The sequence below is a fragment of the Nothobranchius furzeri genome, chromosome 10 (genome assembly GCF_043380555.1).
Source record: "Nothobranchius furzeri strain GRZ-AD chromosome 10, NfurGRZ-RIMD1, whole genome shotgun sequence".
NCBI classification, from domain to species: domain Eukaryota; kingdom Metazoa; phylum Chordata; class Actinopteri; order Cyprinodontiformes; family Nothobranchiidae; genus Nothobranchius; species Nothobranchius furzeri.
The window spans coordinates 47,002,867-47,030,582 of NC_091750.1; the positions used below are offsets into that span (position 1 = coordinate 47,002,867).

Consider the following 27,716-nt stretch of genomic DNA (forward strand, 5'->3'; position numbering starts at 1 on the left):
GCAGTTCCGAGAAAAACAGACTGTCCCAGTTCTAATCGATGCTCGATGCCCAACCCTAGTTATGTCACAGTACAGGGTTTTACAGATTTCTAAAACAAAAAATCAGATGTAATTCCTGAAACGGGAAAAACACCAGATTGCTGCTTTAATGTTGACTCATAAAAGCAGCTTTTTTAAAATTCCTGCTCCTGGGGTGTGCTCTCTCACTGCAGTACCCCTCCTAAACAATAGGTGCTGCTACAGAGAAAAATGCAGCTACTACATTACGTTAAAACAAAACTTCACATTAAGTTAAAACATGTTGTTTTAATGGTAAATTGCTTCTGTTTCTGTACGAACACTTACTGATGCTGAGCTAAGGGGCCTTTGTGTGAATTACTAAGTGGAGCAGCATCACATTTTGTGTATCAGAGAGGACAGGTGTGTGTGTAAAGGGCGATTGTGATTCAGTACTCTAACTGCCACCATCCCTGTTTAATTCTTTTCAGATTTTTAGCACTTGCCTCATTTTTTTTTCACTCCGCTTGCTCTTTTCTCTCTGTCAGCAATCTGATGGAGGCAGAAGCTCAACATCTAATCCTTCTAGAGGGCCAACCACCCATTTCTCTGTACCTTCTTGTTCCTATGGTCTACGCATCCATGCTGTTTCTCTTTTCAGCTTTCCTCCTCTGATCTATTGTTTTTCATGACTGATCTCCACACATTCAGCTCTACACATTAAAAAGTGAGCGTTGTGGTGCAAGTTTTTCCCTCATTTTTCCGTGTTTAATTTCTGTCTTTAAAGCTTCACCAGTTTCAGCTGAAACTCCTTCAGAGACCATGCTGCTTGTGAAAGTGAAGACGGCTCTAACGAAAGCCATTTTCTTTTGAAACCTGTTTTCATTGTAGCAAGTGTTGGTACTGTGAAGTGAATTTGTGAGTATGATTCAATCCCACAGAGGGGCTGTACAGATATTGGTAAAAAGAAAGCTTTGAAACGCTGTTAAACAGATTGTTGCGAGGACGCTCCACACGCCGCATGTGGCTGTAAAGTCATTTTGCTCCTCTGAAACCTCCTTTGCTTCAGCTAAGAGAGGATTATTGCAGTCCCTGAGGTAAACGGCTGTGTACTCTCCTGCAAAATGTTTCATAACCCACCAGGAGTCATTTGTTCAATAAGGTAAAGAATTCATCAGGTTGAGAGTAATCACAGCTGACGGAATAAGAGCGGGGAGGGGGTTTGGTTCACTAGAGGATTATTGATTTGCTCTGAGTTTGAACATAAACGCCCAAGCATTAAAAGAAAGTCGAGTTTATTATTAAAGTACCTAAAACTTTAGTACTGGGTGACTTGCTCTTTAAGTAAATAGAGTCTTACTCAACTCCCACTTCCTGTTTGAAAAATGCAACAAATGCTGTCGCCTAGCAGACAGAGGGATGGAGCTGCTAACAAATACACACACACACACACACACACACACACACACAGGCTCACAACGACATTGTGACATCATATGGTACCAGCTAACGTTCTAGGGTACCTCTTAGCCAATAGCGATGGCAAATGCAGTGCAGAGTTTTTACCTGACAATGGCACAACAGTGAGTTTTAGGCAGAAAATTAAAATTTTATCTAAAATGCACTAAAGTGCTAAATTATTGACTACACGTGTCTGCAGCCCGATTATACATGCATTTATATAGTTTATCAGAGAAAAAAACTTAATTTGGGGGTGACTTGCTCCTTAACAGAAACCACATTATGGGCTAATTGGACTCGGACATGATGGCAGTGAAGTCTAATCTGCTATTTTATCCAGTGACCTGGAACAACCTGCCCGTGGTTATAATGAATTCTCTTGCAGCTTTGTTTAAAGGTTACTAATCAGTTACAGAAAACATTTAATAAAATACACTCATTTAAACGCATAAATGCATTAAATTCTGCTTTCCTGCAACATTGCCTGCTGTGTAGGTCAGTTTTATGTTGTTAATTTGAGTTTTGCAACAAGATCACACACACACACACACACACACACACACACACACACACACACACACACACACACACACACACACACACACACACACTGCAGCTCCGGATGCACATTGTTAGAAAATAAATTCCGATCTTTTAATCTACCTGCCCTTTGGAGCAGACATTTAGTTCCTGCTGATTTGTGGCCACTTTGCAGAGAGGCAACAGCCATCCAGGGATCATTCTGTTTTCATGAAAGGCCTGTGGGGGTGGGGGTGGGTGGGTGGTGGTGGGGGGGGGGGTCGTCTCTGTCTTGCAGAGCACCAAATAGGTTTATTCAGGTGGAACTGTCAGAAGTCTTTTCATTGCTCACACAGACATTATTCCACTCAGAGGCCTGCTATGATAAAATCAGGTCTGGTTTCACTGAAAACTGTTGGATCACTCTGTACTTTCTATTTTTGACCAAGCTCCTGTCGTTTAGGGAGAAACCATTCATGAAATTAGACAGTAAAATTCTTTAATGCTGTGAACAATGTATTATTATTATTTTAATTTTTTTACATAAAGATGTTTGTTTTATTTCTTTATTTTAAAGTAGTTTTTATTAGGCGTAGTTTTTTGGTTAAGTCTTATTCTCACTACTGGCAGACTTAATTTATTAATCCTTTTGTAAACTTTCAGTCTCCTCCCATAATCTCTTGGATTTTTTCTATTATTGATTTGGTGTCACATGTTCAATAATGCTGCTCACATAATTATAAATGCTGAAATCAAACTTGGTCCTTAATGATGAGGCCCACTTTTGCCCCGGTTCGTGATGACTGTTTGAAAGCTGAATGTTTTTGATCGTTTTCATTCAGTCTAGCTGACTTATTTCCCCTCAAAGACAAACCTGTTGTACAATAATTACATGTCCGGTAAAGGTAAACCCTTACATTTAAAAGCGTTAACACCCATGGCTATCCTTTCCAGCGGGATAATGTGACACATTCTCATGTTTTTCTAATATTTGCATTGTAACATGCAAAGCTGCGCTAATTGTTTTTATGATAATACGTTTCTCACAACCAAACATTGTTTGTTCTCTTGAAGAAAAGCCGTGTGTTTGTATTGGATGCTGTAGCTTTTGTCTCCTTTGTTTCGTTTCGGCAGCCACCAACACTCCTTTATGGTTTGGACAACCCACTCTCTCTTCGCTGCCTGTCCGACTTACCACCTGACAGGGTAAACGTACAAGTACATTGTCTGTGGTTCGTGTCAGTGTGATTGTGACTGGTGTTTAAGCCATCAGTGTTTAGTGCTAGTGATGTCCAGACTCCTGCTAGACTTGGACTTAGTCCATTATCACCTTCTCGTACAACATGACTCGTCAGTCCCATCCTCTTGTAGTTTTTAAATGTTGATCATCAAGGTTTGTGTGTAAAAGCACATGTGGTCCGATAGTTCTACCTTACCTTCATCAGGTGCAGAATTTTTTTCTTGTTCCCTGGTTCAGCATGGTGTTGGAATGAAACTAGGGATGTCCCGTTCCGATATCGATATCGGAAGTAATTTGATATCGGCCCAAAAACAGTGTATCGGATTATAATTGCTCTCCGACTGAGGAATATCACTTGATCAAGTCTTTCATACATTCTACACTACAAAATAGGTAAAATTATGTAAGATTTGTGCTGATGTCAGATTGATATCGGTATTGATCAATACTGAAGGCTGCAATATCATTATCGTATCGAAGGTGAAAAAGTTGCATCGGGACATCCCTAAATGAAACCTTTTATTTCCTTCTAATGTTTACTCATTCGATGCCCCGGGTGTGTTTTGATGTCATGGTGAAGTCTGAAATGAAGACTCCAGCTGACTTTAAAGCTGCTCAGATTTTCCTGATGTTTAAAAGTGGTGATACAAATCGTTCAGTTGGCGTTGGTTGGCTCTCCGGTTTCTTCAGCGTATCCAAACCTAGAAGGAAACTTAATTTTCAAGACTTTCCCTAGTCCCTGACCATTTATTGATTTATTTTACTTGAGCTAAAATATCAAAACTGCTAAATGATGCTTTTGTTCATCACTGGTAAATGTAGAAAATGTTTAGCAAAAGTTGAACTTTCTGTAGTTTACAAGCAAAATTATTTTTATTTTCTTTAATTCAACCGACATAAGTTTCTCACACAAAGTAATGAATTACTCTACAATTCCTCTGTGGCTTTTTTAAAAGGATTAAAGATCGCTTCTTTTTCCAGTGAAATGTGTTTTTGTTTTTTTCCTGTTTTTTTTTCTTGGTTTTAAACACTGATCAGAACTAAATTATTACTAAATGGTTTAGGATCCAACTTTAATATTTTAGTCACAGAACCTTACATGTGTAGAACACTAAAAAACATTTTTAAAGTTTTACTTCTGATTATAATTGAGTTTTTAATGCAGGCTTAACATGAAAATGGTCTCTACAACTATCTCCTGCATTAGCTTCTGATAGAAAATAGAAGGCAAATCTTTAAGATTAGAAAAGCCTGACAGATCTACGTCACACTGTCACTGAACATCCATGGACTCACCCATCTTTACTCAGATGGAGAAGGCTATTTATGTGTCCAGGAATCAGCAGAGAACATCTCCGCTAGTAGTAGCCAACCGTTGAACCAACTTTTCTTAACAGTTTCAGCAGAAACGGCTACTGCGATCACAGAAACGAATCTGTGCTGCAAACCCCGCAATGAATCTGCGTGTTTCCAGAACAGACTTGAGCAAGTTTGTCGAATGATTTGTGCAATAATCAGATTTTTATTTTACTTCCACAAAATGTAAGTTCTGGAGTAGAAATTTTCGAAACGGTGACTGCTTGCCATCAAATTTAAAAGACTGCGCTCGTTAATTAGGCCGTCATTTTTAAAGTCAGGCAGTCCAAATGACGGCGGGGAGGCTCGCTAGCTGTTGCACACATGCGCAGTGGGCATTATTTTTCTCCAACAATCCGAGTAGCTGTGTACATACATGTCAGTCGGACAAAACCACCTCTCTCAATGGAATTTAAAATTAATTCAGCTTGGGCCAAATCTGATCAGAATATTCCGATTGACATGTTTACATGCAGAATTTTTTATCTGATTGGGCATTCAATCTGATTAATTGCACCCATGTAAACGTGTCTACTGTTGGAGTCAGTGGTAGAGTTGCATTGCTGTTATCCAGTCTGAGGTCCTGCTGTGTTCAGCTCAGCTGGGATGTGGCCTGAACATGGTACATCGGTGCTTTTTTTTTCTTTCTCCAGAGCACAATTTATAAGGTATTCATTCCTACTAGAGACCACTGCAAAGGTGTTGATTAAATGAGTGTTCCACAGCTTTAAAAGACCCTTGAGATGAAAAACCTAATTTGCAAGAACAGATATTACATTAGGTTGTGGCTGGAGGTTTTTAACCTTTATGTCCACACTAAGAAAAAAACAAGAATTTGTTTTGCATTTCATGAGATGATTTCCTGCCACATGAACACGGTAAAGAACTGTAGTTTTCACAAAAGCTTACAACTATGAATTACACCTCAGATCTAAGACTTATTAAATGTCCCTTCAAAGCTTGGAGAACTTCTCCAAATGGTGAAACCATTCTCAAAACAAATGTTCATCCAGCCGAGGCCTTTGAATTGCTTTAATATAAAAATAGTCTATTCAAAAGCCATTAGTCTCTTCCATCTGACAAGCGCTGCCGGCTCACGGCCCGTTTGAAGACACACATTTACTGCTATGCTGAGCTAGACGTCTCTGTAAAAGAATATTTAATCAAACCAGGCAAGACTTAACATGAAAATGAACACTTTTAGACCACCATCAACACTTTCGCTGACTATGCTTTCATTATAAATTTCATGGTGTATTGATGTTGTAATTCAGGCTTAGTCTTCTTTCAGTATTTATGCTGTCTGGATCTAGCTGAGAAATCTAGAAGTTCTGCATGGCGGCCTAACCATGCTCCATTGAAACCTTAGCACCGGCCAGCCTGGTCACGGTGTCACAGTGCTTACCTGTTTGCAGGGGTGGGCATTAACTTCAAAACCAACCGGCCAGCTGGTCCGGTAACTCTGAATATTTACCGGCCCCGCTGGTCAGCTGCCAAAACGAGTCAAAATAACAACTGAACCATTTAAAATGTAATAAACCTTTATTTTGTACACATTCACAAACATAATAACGTATTCAAGTTTGAATTTGTTTGTTCCCTCAACAAAACTCGATTTTGTCGTCACATACTTCCGGCATACAGCGCAGTACATCACCTCCTCCTCTTTGCTGTACTCGAGCCATTGGCTGTGTTCGAGATAAGCCATTTCTGCGCAGATTAGACCAGTGGTGATCGGCGAGCAGTGCATGCTGGTTAGATTTGTGTCCGACATGGCGCTGACTTGCTCTGACGTCAAGCATACGTAGGCAACGATAACCTCGTGAGATCAAGGCGGCTGCAGATTTTGGAGTAAGGCGCTGCAGTTGCTCTCCCTCGGCTGCAAAACCTAGATGATGACGGGAAACGCCTGCCTCTCACCTGATCTAAGATCTGGTTGTTTCATATTTTGATCCAAACATCTGGTGGTAGAACATGAAATGTTAGTTGGTCACATGTATTCTGTAAATCATGTTACGTTGATGATGACAACAATATAGGCCATAAAGAGAAATGTGTTTTGTTTTCTTTTGTCACGTTTCCTATGAGCACACTAAACCTACAGCTGATGACCTTTACTTATTATTACAGTCATGTCTTCATATACAATATATGATATCCACAAGCACGTGAGGATGTGTTTCAGCTGCTAACAGGCACCAGAATTAAAATTGAAAATTGAACAAGTGTGAACGCTAACGCGATATCTTCAGCCATCGTCACCCCCGAGCTACACATGCAGGAAATTGTGTCCGACTTAAATGCCGGCGTTGTATCAGAACACCGGCTTTCAGCCACTCCCCCTGCTGCTTCCGTCTGCTCTCGTCTGTTTTCCAGGCGAGGCGCTGCTCAACTCGAACACGGACATTCTCTGCGCCTCCCGTCTTCTTTAAACCGCCAAGAATCATTCCACCTACGCACACGCTTCTCTGCTTCATACAGTTTCGAACTTTCTCACTTCTCCTCACCAGTTTTAAAGCGTTTTGCCAGAAATTTCATCAAGAAATCCCATCCCTGTGGTGGCGCCATCTTCCTGCGTGCTTGTGTGTTTTCTAGCGTGGTTCCACTTCGTCTTTAATAGTGAACTTATAGTTCACGTGAGTAGAACTAGAATCGTGCAGTACGTGCACGAATCGTACAAGTGCAGTACGTGGCTAGAGGCGCGCAGGTTCACGAGCGCGAAAACGGCGGCTTCCTACAGGGCGCGGCCACGATGTAGGTGAAAGCCGGTGTGTAAATGACAAACGAGGCTTGGGCGCCACCCGGGCGGTAAGTCGTCAAGTATTTACCACCCGACGAGAAAATTTAGCGCCATTGGCACTCGTGCGCTTTAAAGGTCCACCCCTGTGTTTGTTATTGCGACTGAGCAAAACCAAGATGGCCGTGGCTCTTTTGAAAGAGCTATCTGGACTATTTAGACTTTGCTTTCCTTTGAGTCAAGAGCAGATGGAGGTACTTAAAGAAGACATTTGTTTTTCTTTCTTTGTCGGATGGCACCATCTAGTGGCTGACAAATGTATTGCACTAAGCTGTAGTTTCCACTTCTGTATTTCAGACCACTCGTTCATGAATGTGCTCCTCTAAACGATGCATCATTTTAGAATAAAAATGCTCATGTTGTGTTTTGTATTCATATTTATATTTTAAAGACTTACTTATTTGTAGGAATCGTCGCCAACTCTGCATCAGCCGAGGTACGTCCTCAATCTTTTGAGGATGCTCTGATTGACATATGTACGTAGGCGGTAGTCTAGTACTATTCAATTAATCTATCAACTTATATTTGTATAGCGCTTTCCATCATCCTCAAGGGGGACCCAAAGTGCTGAACACAGCACAAATAAAACTTAGAAATAAGACGCCAATTAAACTAGGATAAAGAATATAGCTAGTGGGTTAATGCTGCCCATTGCTCAGTTCATATTGCATGGAGCTCTGTGGGATAGGGGGCAGGCTTGGCAAAAAACATGACGTATTGCCCGTTATACACATACGTTGCAGCACATAATAATTTTTTACGAATTTCTTAGAAAAAGGATAGGGTTGGGCGATTATGGCCTAAAATCAATATCACGATATATTGGGGATTTCACCTCTAACAGGTATGCACAGAAACAAAAGTTGTCCACTAGATGGGGCTGTCGAGTGTATTACATTGAGTCACATTTTTACTTGATTCAAGGTGGTACAACTTCTTAAAGGGACATGAATGCTGCCAACCTACACACACCTTTTAATTTTTTTATTATCCAATTTATTGACATGGGGAAAATTCTCTTAAGAGTCAGAATTTTTGATAACGATACGCTTTCCATTTATTGCCAACGCTTAGATGGGGATGAGGTCCTGTCCAAAGGGGAGAAGTTTAAGATTCTCTGGGTCTTTTCACAAGTGAGGGAAAGATGAAGCGGGAGATCGATAGGTGGATTGGTGCTGCGTCTGCAGGGATGCAGGTGTTGTACCGGTCTATCATGGTGAAGAGAGCCGAAAGGCAAAGCTCTTGATTTACCAGTAGATCTACATTCCTACCCTCATCTAGGGTCACGAGCTTTGGGTGGTGACCAAAAGAATTAGATCATGGATACAAGCAGCCAAAATGTGTTTTCTCCGCAGGGTGGCTGGGCTTTCCTTTAAGCCAGGTGGACACTGTGTGTAGCTTTCAAGTTCAGCTCAAACTGTACGACTTACTCACAGAGCAAATCTCACGAGTCATGTGCTCACACTGTACGACCCAGTTCTCAGATGTGACCTGACTGCTCACACTTCACATCTGGTGGCAACACGTCAAATTTACAAATATGCTAAAAATATAAAAAAATGCCGTGTGTTAATGGGGAAATAACTGGCGAGCCGTGTTGATACGTGTTGGCGCATGTGTCATGAGCGTTTCTGGTACTTTTTGGGTCGCAGTGCTGCTTCAACAGTGCGATGCACTCTTGTACATTCATTCTGTTATTATCTTATCCATTCTCTTATTTTTTAAACAGTTTAGTAAATAATTGTGTGTGTGTTTCTTTTTAACCTGACATGACGGTGATCTCTGACTAGAGATACAAGCTGAAACATGTCAAGTAAAAACAAAAAAATATATATATATTTTTTTTTTACTAAACTGTGTAAAGGAGAACAAGAAAATGCAGTGCAATGCACTCACAGGGGACGAGCAAAATAAACACTGGACAAATCTGTGCAAGCTCACGATTGCTGATTGGGAGCTCGTCACGTGGTGTTAATCGCCTCTCATACCCCCTGTATACTACACGATGCTCCAGCGCATAACTTGCCCCAATCTCAGAAAGATTCTCGAGACGAAAATTGGCTCAAAAAAGTCATACAGTGTACGCCCGGCTTTAGAGAGGGTGAGAAGCTCGGTCGTCCGAGAGGGGCTTTGAGTAGAACCGCTGCTCTTCCACATCGAAAGGAGCCAGTTGAGGTGGCTCGGGCATCTAGTTGGAATGCTTCCTGGAAGCATCCCTGGTGAGGTTTTCCGGGCACGTCCAACTGGGAGAAGACTTAAAGGACGACACAGGACATGCTAGAGGGGACTCGGTCTCTTTGCTGTCATGGGAACGACCTGATTTTCCCAGATGAGGTGGCCCATGTGGCTGGTGAGAGGGAAGTCTGGGACTCTCTGCTTAGGCTGTTGACCCTGCGACCCAACTCCAGATGAGCAGAAAAGAATGGATGGATGTATTTGCATCTCCTTCGACAGTGTTTGACAGACTGCGCCATTGACTAACATCCTTAGCCGTCCAATCAAAGTGCAATGTCTGTTTATTTGGAGGGATGTTGTTGCAATTGAGCAAAACTAAGATGAGGACAGCTCGTTTGAAACGGCTATGGCATCAGCGTAGGACTATTTAGATGTGGGGTCAAGACCAGAGCTGATAGAGGTACCTAAGTTCATTGTGTGTGTGTGAGTGAAATGTGATGGCTTGCTAGGCTAGTCTGCATCAGCTGTTCTTAGAAAAAAAATGATACTTCACTGTAAAAGTGGGCAGCAATTACACGAAATCTTAAAATGTACTTGTGCTAGTCAACAAAATTAGCTTTTCTCAGCATGCTGTCAGATGGTTTATTTCAGCGTATCTTTTATTTATTTTACCAGCTACCTACATTTCAGTCCAATTTCACATTTAGTTTAGTACAGCCTCATTTTATTTTCTCATTATTTAAATATTTATCCTGCTAAATATTAACTGGAAAAGGCATTCTTAACTTGATTCACAGACTATCCATTACCCAATCAAAATGATAATCTGTCTTTGGTGTCAGCAGGAAATCCATGTAAACCCAGAGAGTAGCCTGCCCCCACCCCCTTGGGAAAAATATCCACATTTAGCATCTTTGTTCATTCATTCTTTATGGAGCATTTAGGCTTTGCATCGCAAGTTGTATCATTATTTTCTTTTATCATTTTTAAAACAACTGCTGGTTAGATTGTTACGGAGAACAGGAATATGTAAATTAGGTCAAAAACTGCAACGCCACTATTTCATAATGGGGTCCTAAAATCCAAGACTAGTAAAACTATAAATAAATGAACAAATTCACTTTTGTTTACTCAGAAAAAAATATGAAAATTATATTTTTCTCTTAAAACGTGAATTACAAAGGTTTGTGGTGCGGTAACTCCAGCTAAACCAAGTCTCACTGATCTGAAGCCAATTTTCAGCCTTTCCCCTCATTTTCCTACTTTGCTCCAAGATGTATGGAACAGATCAGCAGTTTATTGAAACAGAAAGCTCGCCCACATTAGTATTCTGCTGGAGTCAGAGGTGTCACCACATGTGAAAAGGCAGCAGAATGGCATGTTTATCAATACGCTCTTGACAATTCTTTTTTTTTCCCTCCTCTTCTGTTTCCGTTTAACACTACTTACATTTCCTTGAAGCATCACTTTGAAGCCAGCCTTTTCTGTTTGCTACTTGCTTTTCACAAATACTTTGAATCTCTGTACAAAAGCTGTTTTGATGGAGCATATAAAGGTAAACGATGCTGAGCTGTCCGTGGTTATGGAACAAAAGGGAAAGCATTTGCTCCTGCTTTATCCTTTTGCTCATTACCTTGGATGTTATAGAATATCCGTCACATTATGCCGAACAGACAGATAACAAGTAAAAGTGTTATCATGTGGTGTCTGGAGGAGGTGTTGTGTTAACGAGTGCTTGGGGGGTGGAGGGGGGGCCCTCTACCTAGGCTGTGATCAAAGTCTGCAGATACGGAAGCATTTTACTGAAACATGTTTCCACTCTCACAAACCATTCTCTCTCTCAAATCAAACTATCTTCATGAAAACATCAGTGCCTGCATCAGGGACCACTCCCATTAGATCAGAAATATTTATGACGTGAGAGGTGATCACTCAGAGCACCTTGGTATTGATCGGCTGCGACCCCTCCTTCTGAGAGAATGAAGACAAAGCATGGCAGCAAAATTGTACAGATCAAAGATTCAACTCTGGTCCTGATAAGAGAAATTCTAAAAGGAAACAATTTGGAGTTCAATAGCTCATCCAAAAGCACTTTGACAGGTGAACACCATGAGCCTCTTTTAGAAAACAATGCCGCAAGACTTCCGCAATGCCTAGCCGGCATCAGGGAGCCTTAGGTCATTTATAAGTGTTCAGACCATGGCGGTGATGTGGTGCAATCGTGTCCTTTTTACAAAAGATTATGCAATGGTGGTGTTAAGAGGGTATGGGGGTGGTCTCTGCGCTGCCGTGGACTTCCATTTATCTAGAACATAAGTTTCTATTTATTGTGGTCAAAGCAGCACTGATGAAGTTTAACAAGCCGCTCCTGTAGGTGTCTGTCCTCCACAGTCCCTGTGCAGTCTCTGGTGATCTCACCTCCAGCTCTAATGGAAATAAGCTCCTGGAGCGCTGCAGTCCTCCAGTTTATCATCTCAGTTGGTTCTGTTTACAAAGCGAAACTTGTAGCCCGTGTTACTTTCATTTATAATAATATAACCGGCCAGAGCTCTGCAGTAACTCCTCACATGATCGTGATGCCACCCTCTGTTGGGCCAAGGTGTAATATGCATTCACATGTCTGGCGTTGCGCCAATATTACTACCAAGTGCGGCAGTACAAATGCTGCAAAATTCCAGCAACGCCATGCCACCACGGCGCGTTCATAAGACACACCGTGGCAGCAGTACGCTGATTTTGTGGCATGGCGTGTCTTCTAAAAAGGGCTATGGCATACCGGGAATCAATAGGCTTAGTGTGACTATTGGTGTAAATGAAATAATTATTTATTCTACATCTAACAATAAAACTAGATTTAATTGTGCTCCAACATAAAATACTTACCTTGAGGTCCTCAATCGCGTTTTAAACTGTCTTTTATCAGTTTTTTGGCCCAAAATAATTTTTTTAACCCTTACCTCACATTAAAGCATTTTTTGTACACAAATAACATTAACGTTAGAAAATGTAAATGTTGGGTAAGGGTTAACATAAATTAACTGAGAAACTGTTTGTATTTCAGAAATAAGAAATGAAACCGGTCACTCTGAGTTCCACACGCAGGCTGAAAGTGAAAACTGTCTACTCCTGTTTCCTGCATTAGCCGCTGAAAGAAAATGGACAGGAGAATGATCTGGTCAGAAAAAGCCAGTCAGATCTGTCACACTGGCACTTAACGTTCCTGGACTCGCCCATCTTGGCTTGCCAGGAAAGCTGTTGTTGGTTTAGCGTTCAGCAGAGAGCAGGACGCACCTCTGCTAGTAGAAGCTAATTGGCAAGTACACAACATGGCCGAATCTGTGTTGCAAAGCAAACTGAGTCCGTGGTAGAGTTGCATTGATCTGGTCAGTCAGAGTTGAGATGTTCAAATGTCATGAATAATAATGAGTAAGCAGTTTTCAGCTCGCCTCTCCTCTGACTAACTTCTACTTCACCTTCTCATTGGGTCGTGGCACTCATGAGGGAGTTTCCAAAATGACTCCAAACAATCACTAGGTTTCTTCTGGGAGCTTCAGGGTCAATCCTGGTACCTGCAATCTGGAGTTTCCAACCCAAAATTTAAGCTTCAACATGTTGCCATAACCCACTGAGAAACTGGAACGTGGATTGGATTAAATACCAATTATCCATATTATTATTATAACCTGTTAAACTCGTTACCTGTTATAAAGCTGTCGTTACCAACATTTGAGTTTTGGATTAGATCCTTAATCAAGTATTAAGTATTCAACCAACAAGACGCTTTTAGAAATAAAAAAATTCTGTTGATTGCCCAAAAGCCATCAACCTTTCCCCATTGTTTTGGTTTTCTTTGCCTCTTGTGTTCAAGTTTAGCTACAACTGTTACTGCCACCAAAATGTCTTTGCATAAGTGTTGCTTTAAAAGTATCTCTAAGCTCAAAAGAAGGAAGCCAACTTATGTTCCACCTTTTTATAATTTCATTCAAAACCCACTTTTGTCTCTTTCTTCTATCAGATCGCTCGTGGAGGACGACGACGCTCACATGAAAGTGGCTTTGGGCTACGGTGAAATGGGCGTCTCTGCTCATCTTCAGGCATCGAAAACTGGAAACACTCGATTTTTCACAAGCAATACACACAGCTCTGTGGTTCTTCAGGTGAGTTCAGACAAGTAACACCACTCTGAAAAAGACGAGTGGACTCTGTGTTTTACTTGTCTTTCTTACAGGCTGATTTCCTGTTATGTTGCACAGATTTGTTTTCTTTAATAATCCATAGCTTTGATGGCTTCTTCTGCGTGTCAACAGATTGATGTAAAATAAGAAAGGCTCTAAAATGTGTTAGGTGTGTGCCGGCATTCTGCTGTCTGCTGCAGAAAGCGGCGGTTGTCCTTGGTCACCAGCCTTCTGTGAAAATGAGAAGCCGTTGGCTGTTTTTTTTTTTTTTTTTTTTTTTTTTTTGTGGCCATTCATTAATCTTGTGCTGTCACAGCACAGTGAGAATGATAATGATTTTTCCAGCCCATCTCATCCAACATCCCGACTGTGCATTCTGTTAGTTTTGTGGTTAATTCTGAGGCAGAATCTTCCCTCTGGTTCTGACGGTTTGAGCTGTTGCTACAGCATCAGCCTGTCCTGTTTGCAGACTATCTGCAAAAGATGCCAAAAGATGGATAAAAAGCAGGTTTGCATAAGTGAGTTCAATATCAATCATTTCCCTGCGGAGCTTTATGATCACAAGGTCTTCATATTCTGCTATTGATTGTGTTGAGGTGTTTCTCATTGGGGGCAGGACATGATTTAGGTCACTAACACAGAGAGTATAAACATGAATTTCACATTTCTTCTCTTCCTGATTTTAGGGATTTGACCAGTTAAGAATAGAGGGTTTGCTGTGTGATGTGACGCTGGTTGCTGGTGATGGAGATGAAGCTTTCCCTGTGCATCGTGCAATGATGGCCTCCTCCTCTGACTACTTCAAAGCCATGTTCACAGGTTGGTTTGCAGATCCACTCTCTAAGCAGATCTGTTCGTCAGGGACAGAACCAATGGACTCATTAGTTAAATATGTATTCATGTTTTCCTACAGCATCAGTCATATTGCTGTCATGTGTTCTTGAGAAATCTCAGTTAAACAAGGTTTCTGCATCCAACCAGTGTTGGTAATTTAATTGGCATTTATGTTGATTTGTCCTAAAAGTGTGTACTGCAAGAGCGTTGTTTCTCTTACTCTGTTTACCTTTACATTTTAGAGTGTTTTGATCTGCAATTGTTGAATTATTCGGTTTTTAATTTAAAATAATTTACAACATTTGATTCTTTTTGGTTGCAGGCGGAATGAAGGAACAGGATTTAATGTGCATCAAGCTTCACGGCGTGAACCGAATAGGCCTGAAGAAGATCATAGACTTCATCTACACAGCAAAGTTGTCTCTCAACATGGAGAATCTACAAGACACACTTGAGGCGGCCAGTTTCTTACAAATTCTTCCTGTGTTGGACTTTTGCAAAGTCTTTCTTATTTCTGGGGTGAGAAGGCAGATGTATAGCCCACATTTGCACAAAATCATTCTCTTCAGCGTGCATCCCGTTTTTATAACTAGTAGAAAAAAAGGAATTCCCTCAATTAAAATGTTTCTAGATAGATGCAAACTTTTTTTGATTTCAGATTTTCACTCAAATAAGTTATTAAAGTAACAATTAGTTTTCTGCATCTCCCTCCTATTGGTTGAAAGTGGAATTGCACTGGTTGTAAACAACCCTGCTGCTGGCGATGAGCTAATGCTAACACGAGCCAACTGATACTAAAAAGCCACAAAGCAAGAAGATCCTGTTGGACAAAAAATATTATTACTTGAAAGTCCAGTTAGCAGGGAGACTGCTCACTAGCGTTACCACCTGAACTCAAAACTGTTGAGTGCAGTTTCTAATCAGCAGAAAGATGCAGAATGGTACATTGAATGTGAAGTTGGTAATGTTTCTGGCTCAAGAACCACTGAAACCAGATTGAAAGCAATAGCTTGAAATGTCAAACTCTTAACTGTTGCTTTAAGTTCAGTTATGTGTCCTACTCTCCAGCTCTGTGTGTATTGTTATTAAATGACCAGTTTTTGCCTCAACACTTTTCACATAATTGCGAGCTACATAATTTTTTTCATGGTTTTCTTTTGCAGGTTTCTCTTGACAACTGCGTAGAGGTGGGGCGTATCGCTAACACCTACAACCTAACGGAGGTAGACAAATACGTCAACAACTTCATCCTGAAGAACTTTCCCTCTTTGTTGGGCACAGGGGAGTTTGTCAAGCTACCATTTGAGCGTCTGGCTTTCGTACTGTCCAGTAACAGCTTGAAACATTGCACTGAGTTGGACCTGTTCAAGTCTGCGTGTCGCTGGCTGCGCTATGAAGATGGCCGTATGGACTATGCCTCAAAGCTCATGAAGAATATTCGTTTTCCTCTCATGAACCCGCAGGAACTCATAAACCACGTTCAAACTGTGGACTTTATGCGCACAGACAACACGTGTGTCAACCTTCTTCTGGAAGCTAGCAACTACCAAATGATGCCCTATATGCAGCCTGTCATGCAGTCGGAACGGACAGCTATTCGCTCAGACAGTGCCCACCTGGTCACTCTGGGTGGAGTTCTGCGCCAGCAGCTGGTTGTTAGTAAGGAGCTGCGCCTCTTTGATGAGAAGGCTCACGAGTGGAAGGCGCTGGCACCCATGGATGCACCTCGCTACCAGCATGGCATCGCAGTCATCGGTAACTTTCTCTACGTTGTGGGTGGTCAAAGCAACTATGACACCAAAGGCAAAACAGCCGTGGACACGGTGTTCCGGTACGACCCTCGCTACAACAAGTGGATCCAGGTGGCATGCCTTAATGAGAAACGCACCTTCTTCCACCTCAGTGCTCTCAAAGGACACTTGTATGCTGTTGGAGGGAGGAACGCTGCTGGGGAGCTCGGTGAGTTTCTGCCCCCATTTTACCTCTGTCCCTTTTTAAGTTTTTTTGTTTTGTTTTGAAAATACCAGAGAAACTAACATTAATCTTACACCATCTGTATCTGAATCCCCTTCAGAAGACCTTTACATCATCACAAACAAATTCTGATGTTTCTTGTCATTTCTGTTGCATTTCAGAACACGAGTAGATATTTTGGTTGCCTTTGTCTCACAGGAGTTTAGTTTTGTGTTGTTAATGCGACTGTGGCAGTGAGCTGTTGGTGCAGAAACCCACCTAAATGTGGGGCAGGAACTGTTGTGAGAAGTGAGAGCTGGACATGTTCTTAGTGGTGTAAGACCCGTCTAAACTAGAAGATCATTTTCCTCGCCCTTGTACTCACAGCTCACCCATCTGGGAGAAACTCGTGTTTATTTATTTATACGTCTTCTTGTGTTCTGGTGGTTGATGTGAAAGAACCAGCCTGGAACTCCCGCATCCATAACTGTAAGCCACAGAGAGGTGCCACCCAGTACTTAAATCCAGCAGCCGTATAACTCCAGCAGACGGGGAGAGGAGCTGTCGTCTTATTTTAGGTTATAATTAGAACAAAGAACACAGCTTCAGTTCGCTGCACTCGTCTACACAACTGCCTTTTTCAGCTTTACGTTCCACTGGCTTCACACTGCATGTGATCCAGGCCTCATGTATTTCTTGATGTGCCCTTCCCTTCCGTCACGTTTGTTTACCATGAATGGGTCAAACGTAGGTGTGGGTGTGATTTTTTTTTTTTTTTCATTTGAAAAGCCCACATTTAACCCTCCCACTGTCTTTACGCGTGACCCCGTGAGGAAAGTTGACCATTGAGCAGGATTGATGGTTTATCCCTTGAGGTCCACGTGGCAGGGGTGAGGTGGTGCTCACTCCTCACCCCTGCCACGTGGACCCAAGGATAAACCATCAGTCCTGCTCAATGGCCAACTTTCCTCGTGGGGTTACACCCATTAGGACAGTGGGGGGGTTAAACAGGGAAGCTCAGTAATGTCAATCTGGATTCACAAAAGGGATTTTTCTTTTAGCGACAGCGTATTATTTTAGTTCACATTTTAGTGGTTTTTTTTTTAAACTCGTGTCATTTTTTACCTTTGTCTAATACACTTTAGGTTTGTCTGTCAGATTTTTTTTTTCAGTCAAACTTTGTAAAGCCGACTCATGCTGGTTTTAAAACAAGACTTTTTAAATAATCAGAAGAAAGGGTCCTGGGGTTTGGTTTAAGCAGATCTAAAATAAATCCCTTCTCAGTCTTCAGTGGCTTGTGTTAAGTATCCAAACCCAGAGCTAAAAGCCTTTGCCTCTAAAATAATTTAGCATTTATGATCTTTTACATGAAGACGGTTTACTGATGAGCTAGTTATTCATTCGTTCATTCCTTTAATGTTACCGTGTCGGAAGTGTTCTGGCTGCTTCACCTATCTGTCCGTGTCCTGGCACTTAAATAATCCGTTTACTTTAATCACCGCCTGCTTGGTATAAAGGTTTGTGGCTTTATATCCTGCTTTGGCAGGTAAAAATGAAGCTCTTTTAATCCTTTAATTAAAGGTTGCAAACAACAAAAGGAAAATGTTCCATGCTCCAACCATCTCCAGCTAATATGTAGACTTCACTACGCATTTAATCCTATCTCTCCAAGATCAAGAACTATTGATGTCCGATCGCGCATCACTGCGGCTGCTTGTCTGACTTGTATTAGATGCCGGCGATGGCCTTTTCCTGAGCATGCGGTTGGCAAACAAAGCTGCCTGCTTGTTATGGAGTCATAACGAGGAGCCAGTTGCTCGCCTGTGATCACTCATGAATTCCACTGTCCCTGTTCTTGGCTCGCTCAGATTTTTTGCAAAGCCACCCTTAGGCGCATTAGGATAAAGGCTTTGCAGTCTCTCAATTTCCTGTGCAGTCAGTGCATAAATTGCTGCTGGGGTTTGTGTGCATGTGTACAGTATTCAAATCTGTGTTTCAGATCCCACACCGAGACCCTCCCAGGCCTCATTTGCTGCTGTTTGTCCTCCTTGGTTGTGTCATGACCTACTTTCTACTAATAGTGTTTTTTATGTATTTAAAGCTACTGTGGAGTGCTACAACCCAAGGACTAATGAATGGACGTATGTTGCCAAAATGAATGAGCCACATTACGGCCATGCTGGAACCGTGTACGGTGGTTACATGTATATTTCAGGTAAGTACCTTCAGGGAGTTATTATGTGATCATGTGATATTAAAGAGATGCCATGCTATCTCAGTGTTGCATGTAGTGTGTGAGCCTGGGTTTCTTACCCAACGGGTATTTTTATCTGTTAAATTATGAAATCTTATAAAAATCACAAGTCACACCCAGACTTTGGCACAAGTCCTCACACGCTTGATTTGTCTACCCTGGGCGTGCTTTTAAAGTTTATGTGGGGTGGGGGGGGGGTGGGGGGGGTTTCCAGTGCCATGGCCACACTTAAGACACTCAGATTGCACCTTTTGGGCAGTGCTTGCTGTTTAGGCGTTAACATTAGCACTCCTTCCTGCAACTGAAAACAAATCCTGCTGCATGGAGACGAGCCCTAGTTTCTCAGTGTGACTAATCCAGAGCGACGTTACAAAAGAGGGGAAGGCTGTGGGGAGAATCCTGTGTAGGAGGTGTAACACACCACAGACACGGTTTATCCCTCCTAGCCATGAGAATAGTCATCCTTGTGCAACCTGTGAGCAATAAACGGTAGCATAGAGCAGCATTAAAACTAAAGATGGCTGCCAGAAGGGGTAGTTCATCTCTCACCCATACTGAGGGTTCGAAATGGTCATAAAGGCATAAATCGAATTAAAATCACTCAATCATGTTGGATTTTAGAAATAAGTAGGTCAGTTTAATGCAATGGTCCACTTTAGTAAAGTTAAAGAGTACACATTAATGTGTACTATAAGTGGTAGTCTTTTTTTTTCTTGTTATTAGCCTTACAGGACATAACCAATATGGACTTTGACCCAGAAGAACCAAACTGGTTTGTAATGTTCTGAGGTCAGAATTTAATTTAGTTTTATCTCTCATAAACTACTTCCTGTAAAGCCTCCATTTGAAGGAATGGATGTTAATCATTCTGGACTGATGAGCTAACAGCTAGTCTGACCCAGCTGTCTTAAAAAGGACTCTGTTCTCCTAAATGTTAGCATAAATGCCGGCACTATTTCACAAACCGTTACATTTCCATCAGTCTCACATTAATGGTCGTTTTGGCAGGAATATTTCATACTCCTGCTGATCCATTTTGCTTCTGCTGGTAAACAATCGTAAACAATCGTAGACTTTCATGTAAATAACTGTAGAGGGAAAATGACCATAAATGTTTATAAAATAACCTTAGTATAAATCTCTGAAGTTCACAAGATACCCAGCTCTGGTTACATCTGAGCTAGCCGTTAGCTCATCAGACCTGTAGGGCGTAAAAGCCATTTCTCTGAACAGAGGCTGTTCAGGATTATGCCTACAAATGGTAAGGAATTTGAAGTTTTACACAGGAAGATGTTTATAAATGACCTGAGCTAACTGACTGGCGGACACCAGCTACCCCCTGAACACGAGCACCGATATTTATTAATCGTGTTTTAATTAGAACATTAGCCCAACAACCCGACAAGTTTAGCTGAAAGCGTTTCTCTTAAGTCAAGTTTAAAATTAACATCATAGTGACAAAGTCGGCTTTAACTTCCTGTGATATTTTTGCTGCACTCGGCTTTCTATACCTGGTGTTGATTGCTCATCGTCTGATATTTTGGTTCCTTTTTGCTAAACTTAGTGTTTCAGTTATTCAGGTCAGTAGTCTGGTAGACGTTGCTTTTTGAACAGCTGGCGTTGCACCTGCACCCTCTAAAAATATGTGTGTTTAAAAAGGACTGTTATGTTGCAGCATGAAGCAGTTTTATGATCTCAGCTGTTAAAGGGATCCTGCAGCTCTTGTGAAACTTTAGCTTTAATAAAAACGGAGCGGATTTGAGCGTTAGGGTTTGTTGCTAAGAGGCCTCACAGTCTGAGGGGTCAGAGTCTTGCAGAGCAAGGTGACCCGTGTTGGAGTGGTTCTGTGTCCGTCTGTCACAGCACATCAGGTCACTTCCCCCGGCTGCGCTGCTGTGCTGTCTGAAGGGATTCTGTCAGCTGGATGAACCTGACAGGAGCACTCAGCCCAGAGAGCGTCAGCCCGGCAGAGTTTAGACAACACCACTAAACGCTAAATTGCTGCATCTCAATATTAAACACACGCCTCTGGTGTGTTTGTGCATCAGTGTGTTTATATTTAGTTTTTTGACAACATGCTGACTATTTGAGTCATTTTTTAATGCTTTTGAAGACGTCTCAGCTCATTTTAGATGATCTTTGAGCTTTTCACAACTCATCTACTCAACTTTAAATAGGAACATTTTCATCTTTTTCTAAGAACTTGATGCAAGTTTGCAGAATTTCTCGCTGACACAAACACTCAGACTTTTACGCAGCTTGCTGGATTGTTTTTGGCATCATTTACAGCTTTGGGCCTTCATGGGCATGAAATGACAAGTTTTGCACACCTGGGTGTGAGGATTTGTGCCATTATTGTCTGAAAATGCCCTTGAGCTTCGTCGGGTTCGCTGGAGCTGTCAGTCAGCAGCCATTTTCATTTTTAATTGGCTTCCAGGCAGCGCCCTGCCTGGCCCGCTCTGAGACGCCATCATGTTGGTTGCTTCAGCGTTTACCTTCCTTGTTTTTACATTTAAGAGCGATGACAGTCGGAGCGCTCCAGGGAAAGGTTTTTTCATTTGTACTCTAAAATGATCTCTATCTTGACATCGACTCTGTTTTTACTAGTTTTAGTCTCTACTCCACATAACTGTTTCAGTCAACACCGACGATGATCTGAGACATTACCACGAGAATTATTTCACCTAAAAAATCTTTTGCAGTGAATTGTCTGGAGTATTGCAGGGTTGGGTCTAACCGTTGTGTGAAATGCAGAAACGAAGCAGAAAGTGACGTTCTTCTAACTGCTCGTACGCCGGGGTCCCACGGAGCCATTTTTCTTTAGTCACGACTGAATTGTGATAAAATCTTTGGCCATGAGTTTAAATCAGGAGTATGTGCTTGTTCAGTGTGACTGGTCCGCTAACACTCCCACCCAAGAGTTCCCCCACAGATGATTCCTCCTTCCTCTTCATGATCTGATCAGATCAAAAACCTTGTTTTTATAGCTGAACTGATTTCTGTCACATTTTTAATGTTACTGAGGAAAAATGAGAGTGCACCACCTAATGAACCCTACGTGGTGTCTCGGATTATGATCAACGTTTCATAATCTCAAGTTGTCACAGGGTGGCGTGTTCCGTAAACCAGCTTCTCACTGGGCTGTGGCGGTTTGTGACGGCGTTCCCAAGGGTTCTCCATTTCCTCACACGGCTTTGCTCTCGTGTTGCAAGAATTTTGAACATGCAGAAAAAAATCTGCAAGACAAATTTCCTCTCAGAATAGTCAGAGATGTCGCCGGCCCTGGGAACAGTCATTGCACCGCTTTCAGTTCTTAATGTAGATTCTGCAGGTCAGAGGTGCAAGGAGGTGGAATGGCGAACACACCGATTTATGGTTAAGACACTTTAAGACTAGATTGCAACAAGAATATTTGCATGAAAGTCACATGACTGTAGCAGTTGGTTCCTAATTACAGAAATTCAGTGTTAAACTAAGAGTTTAATGCAGTTTTGATATTTAACAGTGAGCATCTTTAGTCTCATGCATATGTGTAATACCTACACAAGCACCGTTCAGTTGAGAAAAGGCTGATAAAGTCAACTTATCTTTTTGCACAAGTGATGAGCAAAAAACATCGACTGATTTTGAGCTGAAATCTGCTCAGATGAGTTCTGATCACTGATCCTCCTCCGCGTGAGGTCACTACCTTCTGTCTACTGCAGAGAAGATGCTGACTGCTCATTTGTACTCTAAATAACTCCTCTTCAGAGGGTGAAAAGATCTTTCTTTGCTTTTCCTAATTGGCTGGAACAAGCCAACTGGGCCCAACTATAGCACCCCAGATTTTCACAGCGAGACTGGGAATGTAGGTTCTGCTGCCTAACAAGCTCAGGACAGGGTGTTGATGGTGGATGACTCGATGAGAGGGTGAGTTTTAAGTCTGACGTGTCACAGAGCTGTGAAATTAACAGAGCTGCTGTTAGGAGTTGGAGGAACGCAGGTTGGCTCAGTGGCTAAACAGTGTTCCCGGTAATTTGGAGGTATTTTAGCACACGTGGACGTGGGAGCACGAACATCAAATGGACCCGGCTCCATCATGTTCTGCCTCCCGTTTCCAGTGGAGAGGCTTCAGAGGCTTTCCTAATTAATGAGGTTTTTATACATCACATGAAGATGGATCTGAGCACTTTCATGTGTCAACCTTGCTGTAAAAGAGTTGATTCTGTCATCCTGGATGTTCCTATAGGGAATCTGATCGATGCCTACTGGATCATGGTCGTATGCCCTCTAGGGTCTTTACAGCAGAGGCTGATCATTAGTTGGTAATATTTATGCAGCTCAAACCCCAGTCATTACGGGTTATTTGCTGACACTGCTGATCTCCTGGTTTTCGTCCCCCTTGCTGCTCGTTCTCCATCTGCGTGATTCATCCAGGTCACTGGTTGTACAAAGCACTCTGCAGTTATCCTGCATCCTCATGGCTGCCGAGGGAGATGTTTTGAAGCAAAGCATATGGTCACACATGGCATAAAACACAAAAAATAATAGCACGGTCTGTCCAGCCTCGTCTAATGAAGGGCAGAGGCTTTCAGCTCATCTGTGAGATTAAATCAGCCTGGCTAATAGCCTTTTCTCTCTCTTGGTGTTCCACTGATGGCTCTGATCAGCGGCTGTGATGCTGGGATGCCGATCAAACACGGCCGTGTCATATCAGAGAATGGACAAACCTCTTGAATTGAATCAAAGCGGAAACGTGGCTCCAGCTTTGTTCTCCCGTCAGGATTTAAGTGGCTGACTTGCTTCATGCCGCGTGGATTAAATAAAACGTGTCGTTTTGGTTATTTTTGTGTCTGATGGTTAAGAAGGTGCAGCATCACAGTTCTGAGTCACGGCAGCTGAATACACAGCTTAGGCCCCGACAATGGAGCGAGCACACAGTCGCCCGGCGTCACCTAAAGAGGGATTGTGCCTGCACATGGCGTGCTCTGCAAATCTTCACTGGGGGGAGGGGCGGGCTGGCTTCCACCCAAATGCATGCTGGGATTGTGTTCCTCTTTATTTTAAGCCTTCCCTGTAGACATGTCCTGTATTTTTTTTTCTCCCCAGCTTTTTGTGTGCCGGTGTCTACAGTCTGTTTGTGCATATGTTCAGAGGCTTTGTGATGCGTTTCCTCTTCATATCAGCAGCATGTCTCGCTGTCAGAGCAGCCACTGATGTTGTTTATATAATTAGTGTTTTAGAGGCTCACCAATGAGCTTTTGTCATTTAAGCTTAGAGCTGTGAAAGTAAACGAGACCATTGTGAGTGGTGTCCCTAGAAAGATGAAGCATGTAGGCATGGATGAATGACACTCCCACCCCACCCCAAACTCGGGATAATTTCCTCCTCCTCTTTTCTTCCTGCTGCAGGGGGAATCACTCATGACACGTTCCAGAAGGAGCTGATGTGCTTTGACCCAGATGCGGATAAATGGACTCAGAAAGCACCCATGACGACCGTGCGTGGCCTTCACTGCATGTGCACGGTGGGCGATCGTCTCTACGTGATCGGGGGGAATCACTTCCGAGGCACGAGCGACTACGACGACGTGCTCAGCTGCGAATACTACTCCCCCGCCCTCGACTTGTGGACTCCTATCGCGGCCATGTTGCGAGGTCAGAGCGACGTGGGCGTGGCCGTGTTTGAGAATAAGATCTACGTGGTGGGCGGCTACTCGTGGAACAATCGCTGCATGGTGGAAATCGTACAGAAATACGACCCGGAGAAGGATGAATGGCAGAAGGTTTTTGACTTGCCCGAGTCGCTAGGCGGGATCCGAGCCTGCACACTCACAGTTTTCCCCCCTGAGGATATCTTGGGCTCGCCCTCCAGAGAGTCCCCGCTGTCAGCACCTTGATGAGTACTGGGGGGGTGGCCCTACTTTGCTCAAACCCCCTTAATCCCATCTCTAAGCTCCTCAGTAAACACATCTGATAGACATTGTTTGCACTTCTCTGGACTACGTCCGTACCGCATCCCCGAGTCCTCGTCCCCTACAGCTGTGCAGACCCCCCCTCCTGAGTGATTAACTTACATAGCGACATGTTTTGGCAACCTAATTACATGTTACCGTATATTTTGGCAGGAAATACCTTTTACTTGAAACTTGACTTTGCAAATCAACTTTTCTACCTGATGTCCAGTTTTCTTACGCCACATTTCCTCTGGTGTTCTACCTAACGATGTTACCACGTGACTGCTCTTCTAGTCTATGCCAGGTGATCCCACAGAAGAGGCGCGCGGTGACGATCGAGCCCTGGAACTGATGGTTTTAACTCAGGGGTTGGACCGGGCCCCCTTCTGCGTCCCTTACAGATTCAGTTTGTTTTCCTGCTGTTGGTATGAAACTGTTAACAAAATGGTGTTTTTTAAATTTAATAAACAGAATTTTGAAAATATTTAAAGGCGGTTGTTATTCACTGACTGTTGCAGGCTGAGGCTGGCCCTTTATTCTCCTGGAACCTGATGTTTAAACCGTTAGATCAGTAGTTTAGGATTTGTTGGGCGCTCCATGAGGTAATTAGATTTTAGTCATTGTTGAACTCTGTGAAGCCCTCTGACCCTGGGTCAAGATGGCTGCTCATTAATCACCTGTAAGAGGGAGGATGGCTTTCTTTATCTCAGCTGGTGAATATCTTTGTAATGAATGAGGTGTGAAGTTCAAACAAAACCAATCAGCGGGCCTTCAGGGAGCTGGTCACCCTGCCTGACTGTGATGCCAGACTCATTAGCTGCATTCATGAATTACCTTTAAGCCCACGTTGTACCAGCGGCCGATGTGCTGATGTCTGCTATAGAAAACCATTTTCAGATGCTGCTGGCCTGCGTCGGTTCTCCCGCCGCCGCCACGTTCTCCTGACATCACAACAAACGCCAACAGAGCTCACAAGCTGCCCACCTGGTCCTGGGTGATTGAAGCCTTGATGATAACATATGGAGTCCGGTGCGTTTTTGTCACAGCGCCACCGGGAACAAAAGGTTGTGTGTAAGGATGAGGCGAGTTTGGTCCAAAGCTTTAAATGCTCATTAGATTCTCATTATGTGGTGTTAATGAGACGCTGCAGTGGTGCTTCTGATGTCAGATTTTAACGTGCGCTCCTTTATTCTCCAATACGGTGGTTATCTCAGGCTTGGTTTTAGTTAGTAGATCAGTCACCTTCTAGCTTTTGGGACTGATGTATTTTCTGTGAACTTGAAAATGTTGGAGAAAAAAAAAACTTTATATTTGAAAACATCAGTTTGCTCTTCGCCTCACTGTTTCCTCTTAGATGCAACCGTTTATTTTCATCATTGACAGATGGATGCAGTATGGCGTCCTCGTCATGCATGGACGTAATTTTGGGGGGGGGGACAGGGGGGACATGTCCCCCCCCCCCCCCCCCCCCCCCGACCACTTTTTCCAAAGTCAAGTTTTGACCCCTGCAATTTTTACCTTCCAAAAACAATATTACGCTATATAGAACTGACACTGGTTGAGCTCTAGGACCAAGCGGAAAACAACCGTTTGTGTTGAAGCCTGTTTCCCATTAGAACATACTGTAAAGATACCCCCCCCCCCCCCCCCCCCCGTGTCCCCCTCACTTCTATAGTGAAAATTACGTCCATGTCGTCATGGAATGTCACTGAATAAACAAAACGACTAAAAGCAACACAGTCAGCTGTCGGAGGACGTATCAATAAACAAGTAAGATAGAGTAGGTAAAAGATTAGTCTTGATGTTTAACTGGAAATACATTCAACAGTACCGGTATTTATTTTCTGTCACCTAATCTGACATCTGAGAGCTTATCGGGAAGAAATTGGATGATTTTTAGTAGTTTTTTTTTAATTTGATCTACTTTTATAAATGAACTACAACTATCTAAAAGCACTGACACAAATGATCAGCAGATAATGCAGAAAACCACCAAATTATCCCAGTTTAGGTCCATTAGAAGTGAGTCTAAGCCAGATGATATGGTGTGAAGATGTTACTACATTTAATTAGAAACCATAAAATGTGAAATATCACGAAGTATGAAATTTCACCTTCATGGATCTTTGAGTAAATTTAATCAGAAGATCAGATCTTTATTGCAGGGATTGAGCAACACTTCATATTAACTTCAAGAAAAGATTGAGAAAAGTTTAGATTTATTTCTAAACAAATTAAACAAGACTAACTTTAACACTAGGTGTGTGGTGTAACTAAGGTGACGTAAGACTGAGAATGGTGTATGTGTGAATATGTTCAGAACCTGCAGATCCGGAGAAGCGATTAGTTCTGATGGGAGTGAAGATGACGTTTCACGCTAAACTTTGGTTTGGAGATTTATAACACACATTGAGACGCCATTCTGTCGGCCTACGTACCCTTAGTGGAAGTCCCCGTTAGATCAGGAATGTCGAGGTCCAACTTGACCTTCTCTGGAACCGAAGCCGGTAGAAAAAGCAGCGGTTGCCGACCAGACCAGTCTTGAGATACTTCCGTGTCACGAGTTTTATTGGCATCTAGCAGACCCAAAAAGGGGGTTGTGATGGTCCAGCTTTTATTCTGAAAGGAACCGTTGCAGCAGGTGGAACATGCAACAGATTTGATCCAGCTTGTCGTTAGATTCTTTCGGCTTTAAGAGGAAAATTACGGATTGGCCACTCCAACTTCTCTAGAACGCTTTGAACTGAAGTTAAGATGACGTGGGCATAGTTTTATAATTTGGATGTTTTGATTTATGGTTGAATCAAAAAAGGACAGATTTACCAAGCACCAACAAAACCACGCCTTGCATCAGATCTGGAAGGCTCTGATTGGATCAGAAAAACAAAATGTGTCATGTGATTCTTAGCATTACGTGGATCAGTCTCTAGTGGAAATATTTAAAGTTATATTACTTATTATAACTACTGATCATAAACATTGTCACTTCAGATTGGTTCACATTTTGTTATTGGACTAAC

At 42.4% G+C, this 27,716-nt stretch overlaps 1 protein-coding gene across 4 annotated transcripts in view; it reads left to right on the forward strand.

The window, feature by feature from the left end:
- The window catches only part of klhl13 (kelch-like family member 13), a 37,983-nt gene extending 12,803 nt beyond the window's left edge, over positions 1-25,180 (forward strand). For 2 of the 4 annotated variants that reach the window (XM_070555694.1, XM_054730546.2), the window contains 7 exons: positions 3,112-3,183; positions 13,561-13,702; positions 14,407-14,539; positions 14,877-15,073; positions 15,718-16,513; positions 18,609-18,722; positions 24,152-25,180. In XM_070555694.1, the coding sequence (XP_070411795.1) occupies positions 3,112-3,183; positions 13,561-13,702; positions 14,407-14,539; positions 14,877-15,073; positions 15,718-16,513; positions 18,609-18,722; positions 24,152-24,639 (1,942 nt within the window). In that variant the 3' untranslated portion in view covers positions 24,640-25,180. The remainder of the gene's footprint in view (positions 1-3,111; positions 3,184-13,560; positions 13,703-14,406; positions 14,540-14,876; positions 15,074-15,717; positions 16,514-18,608; positions 18,723-24,151) is intronic. The other 2 variants (XM_015960847.3, XM_015960845.3) reach the window with 1 other exon arrangement.
- The last annotated feature ends 2,536 nt before the right edge of the window (positions 25,181-27,716 follow it).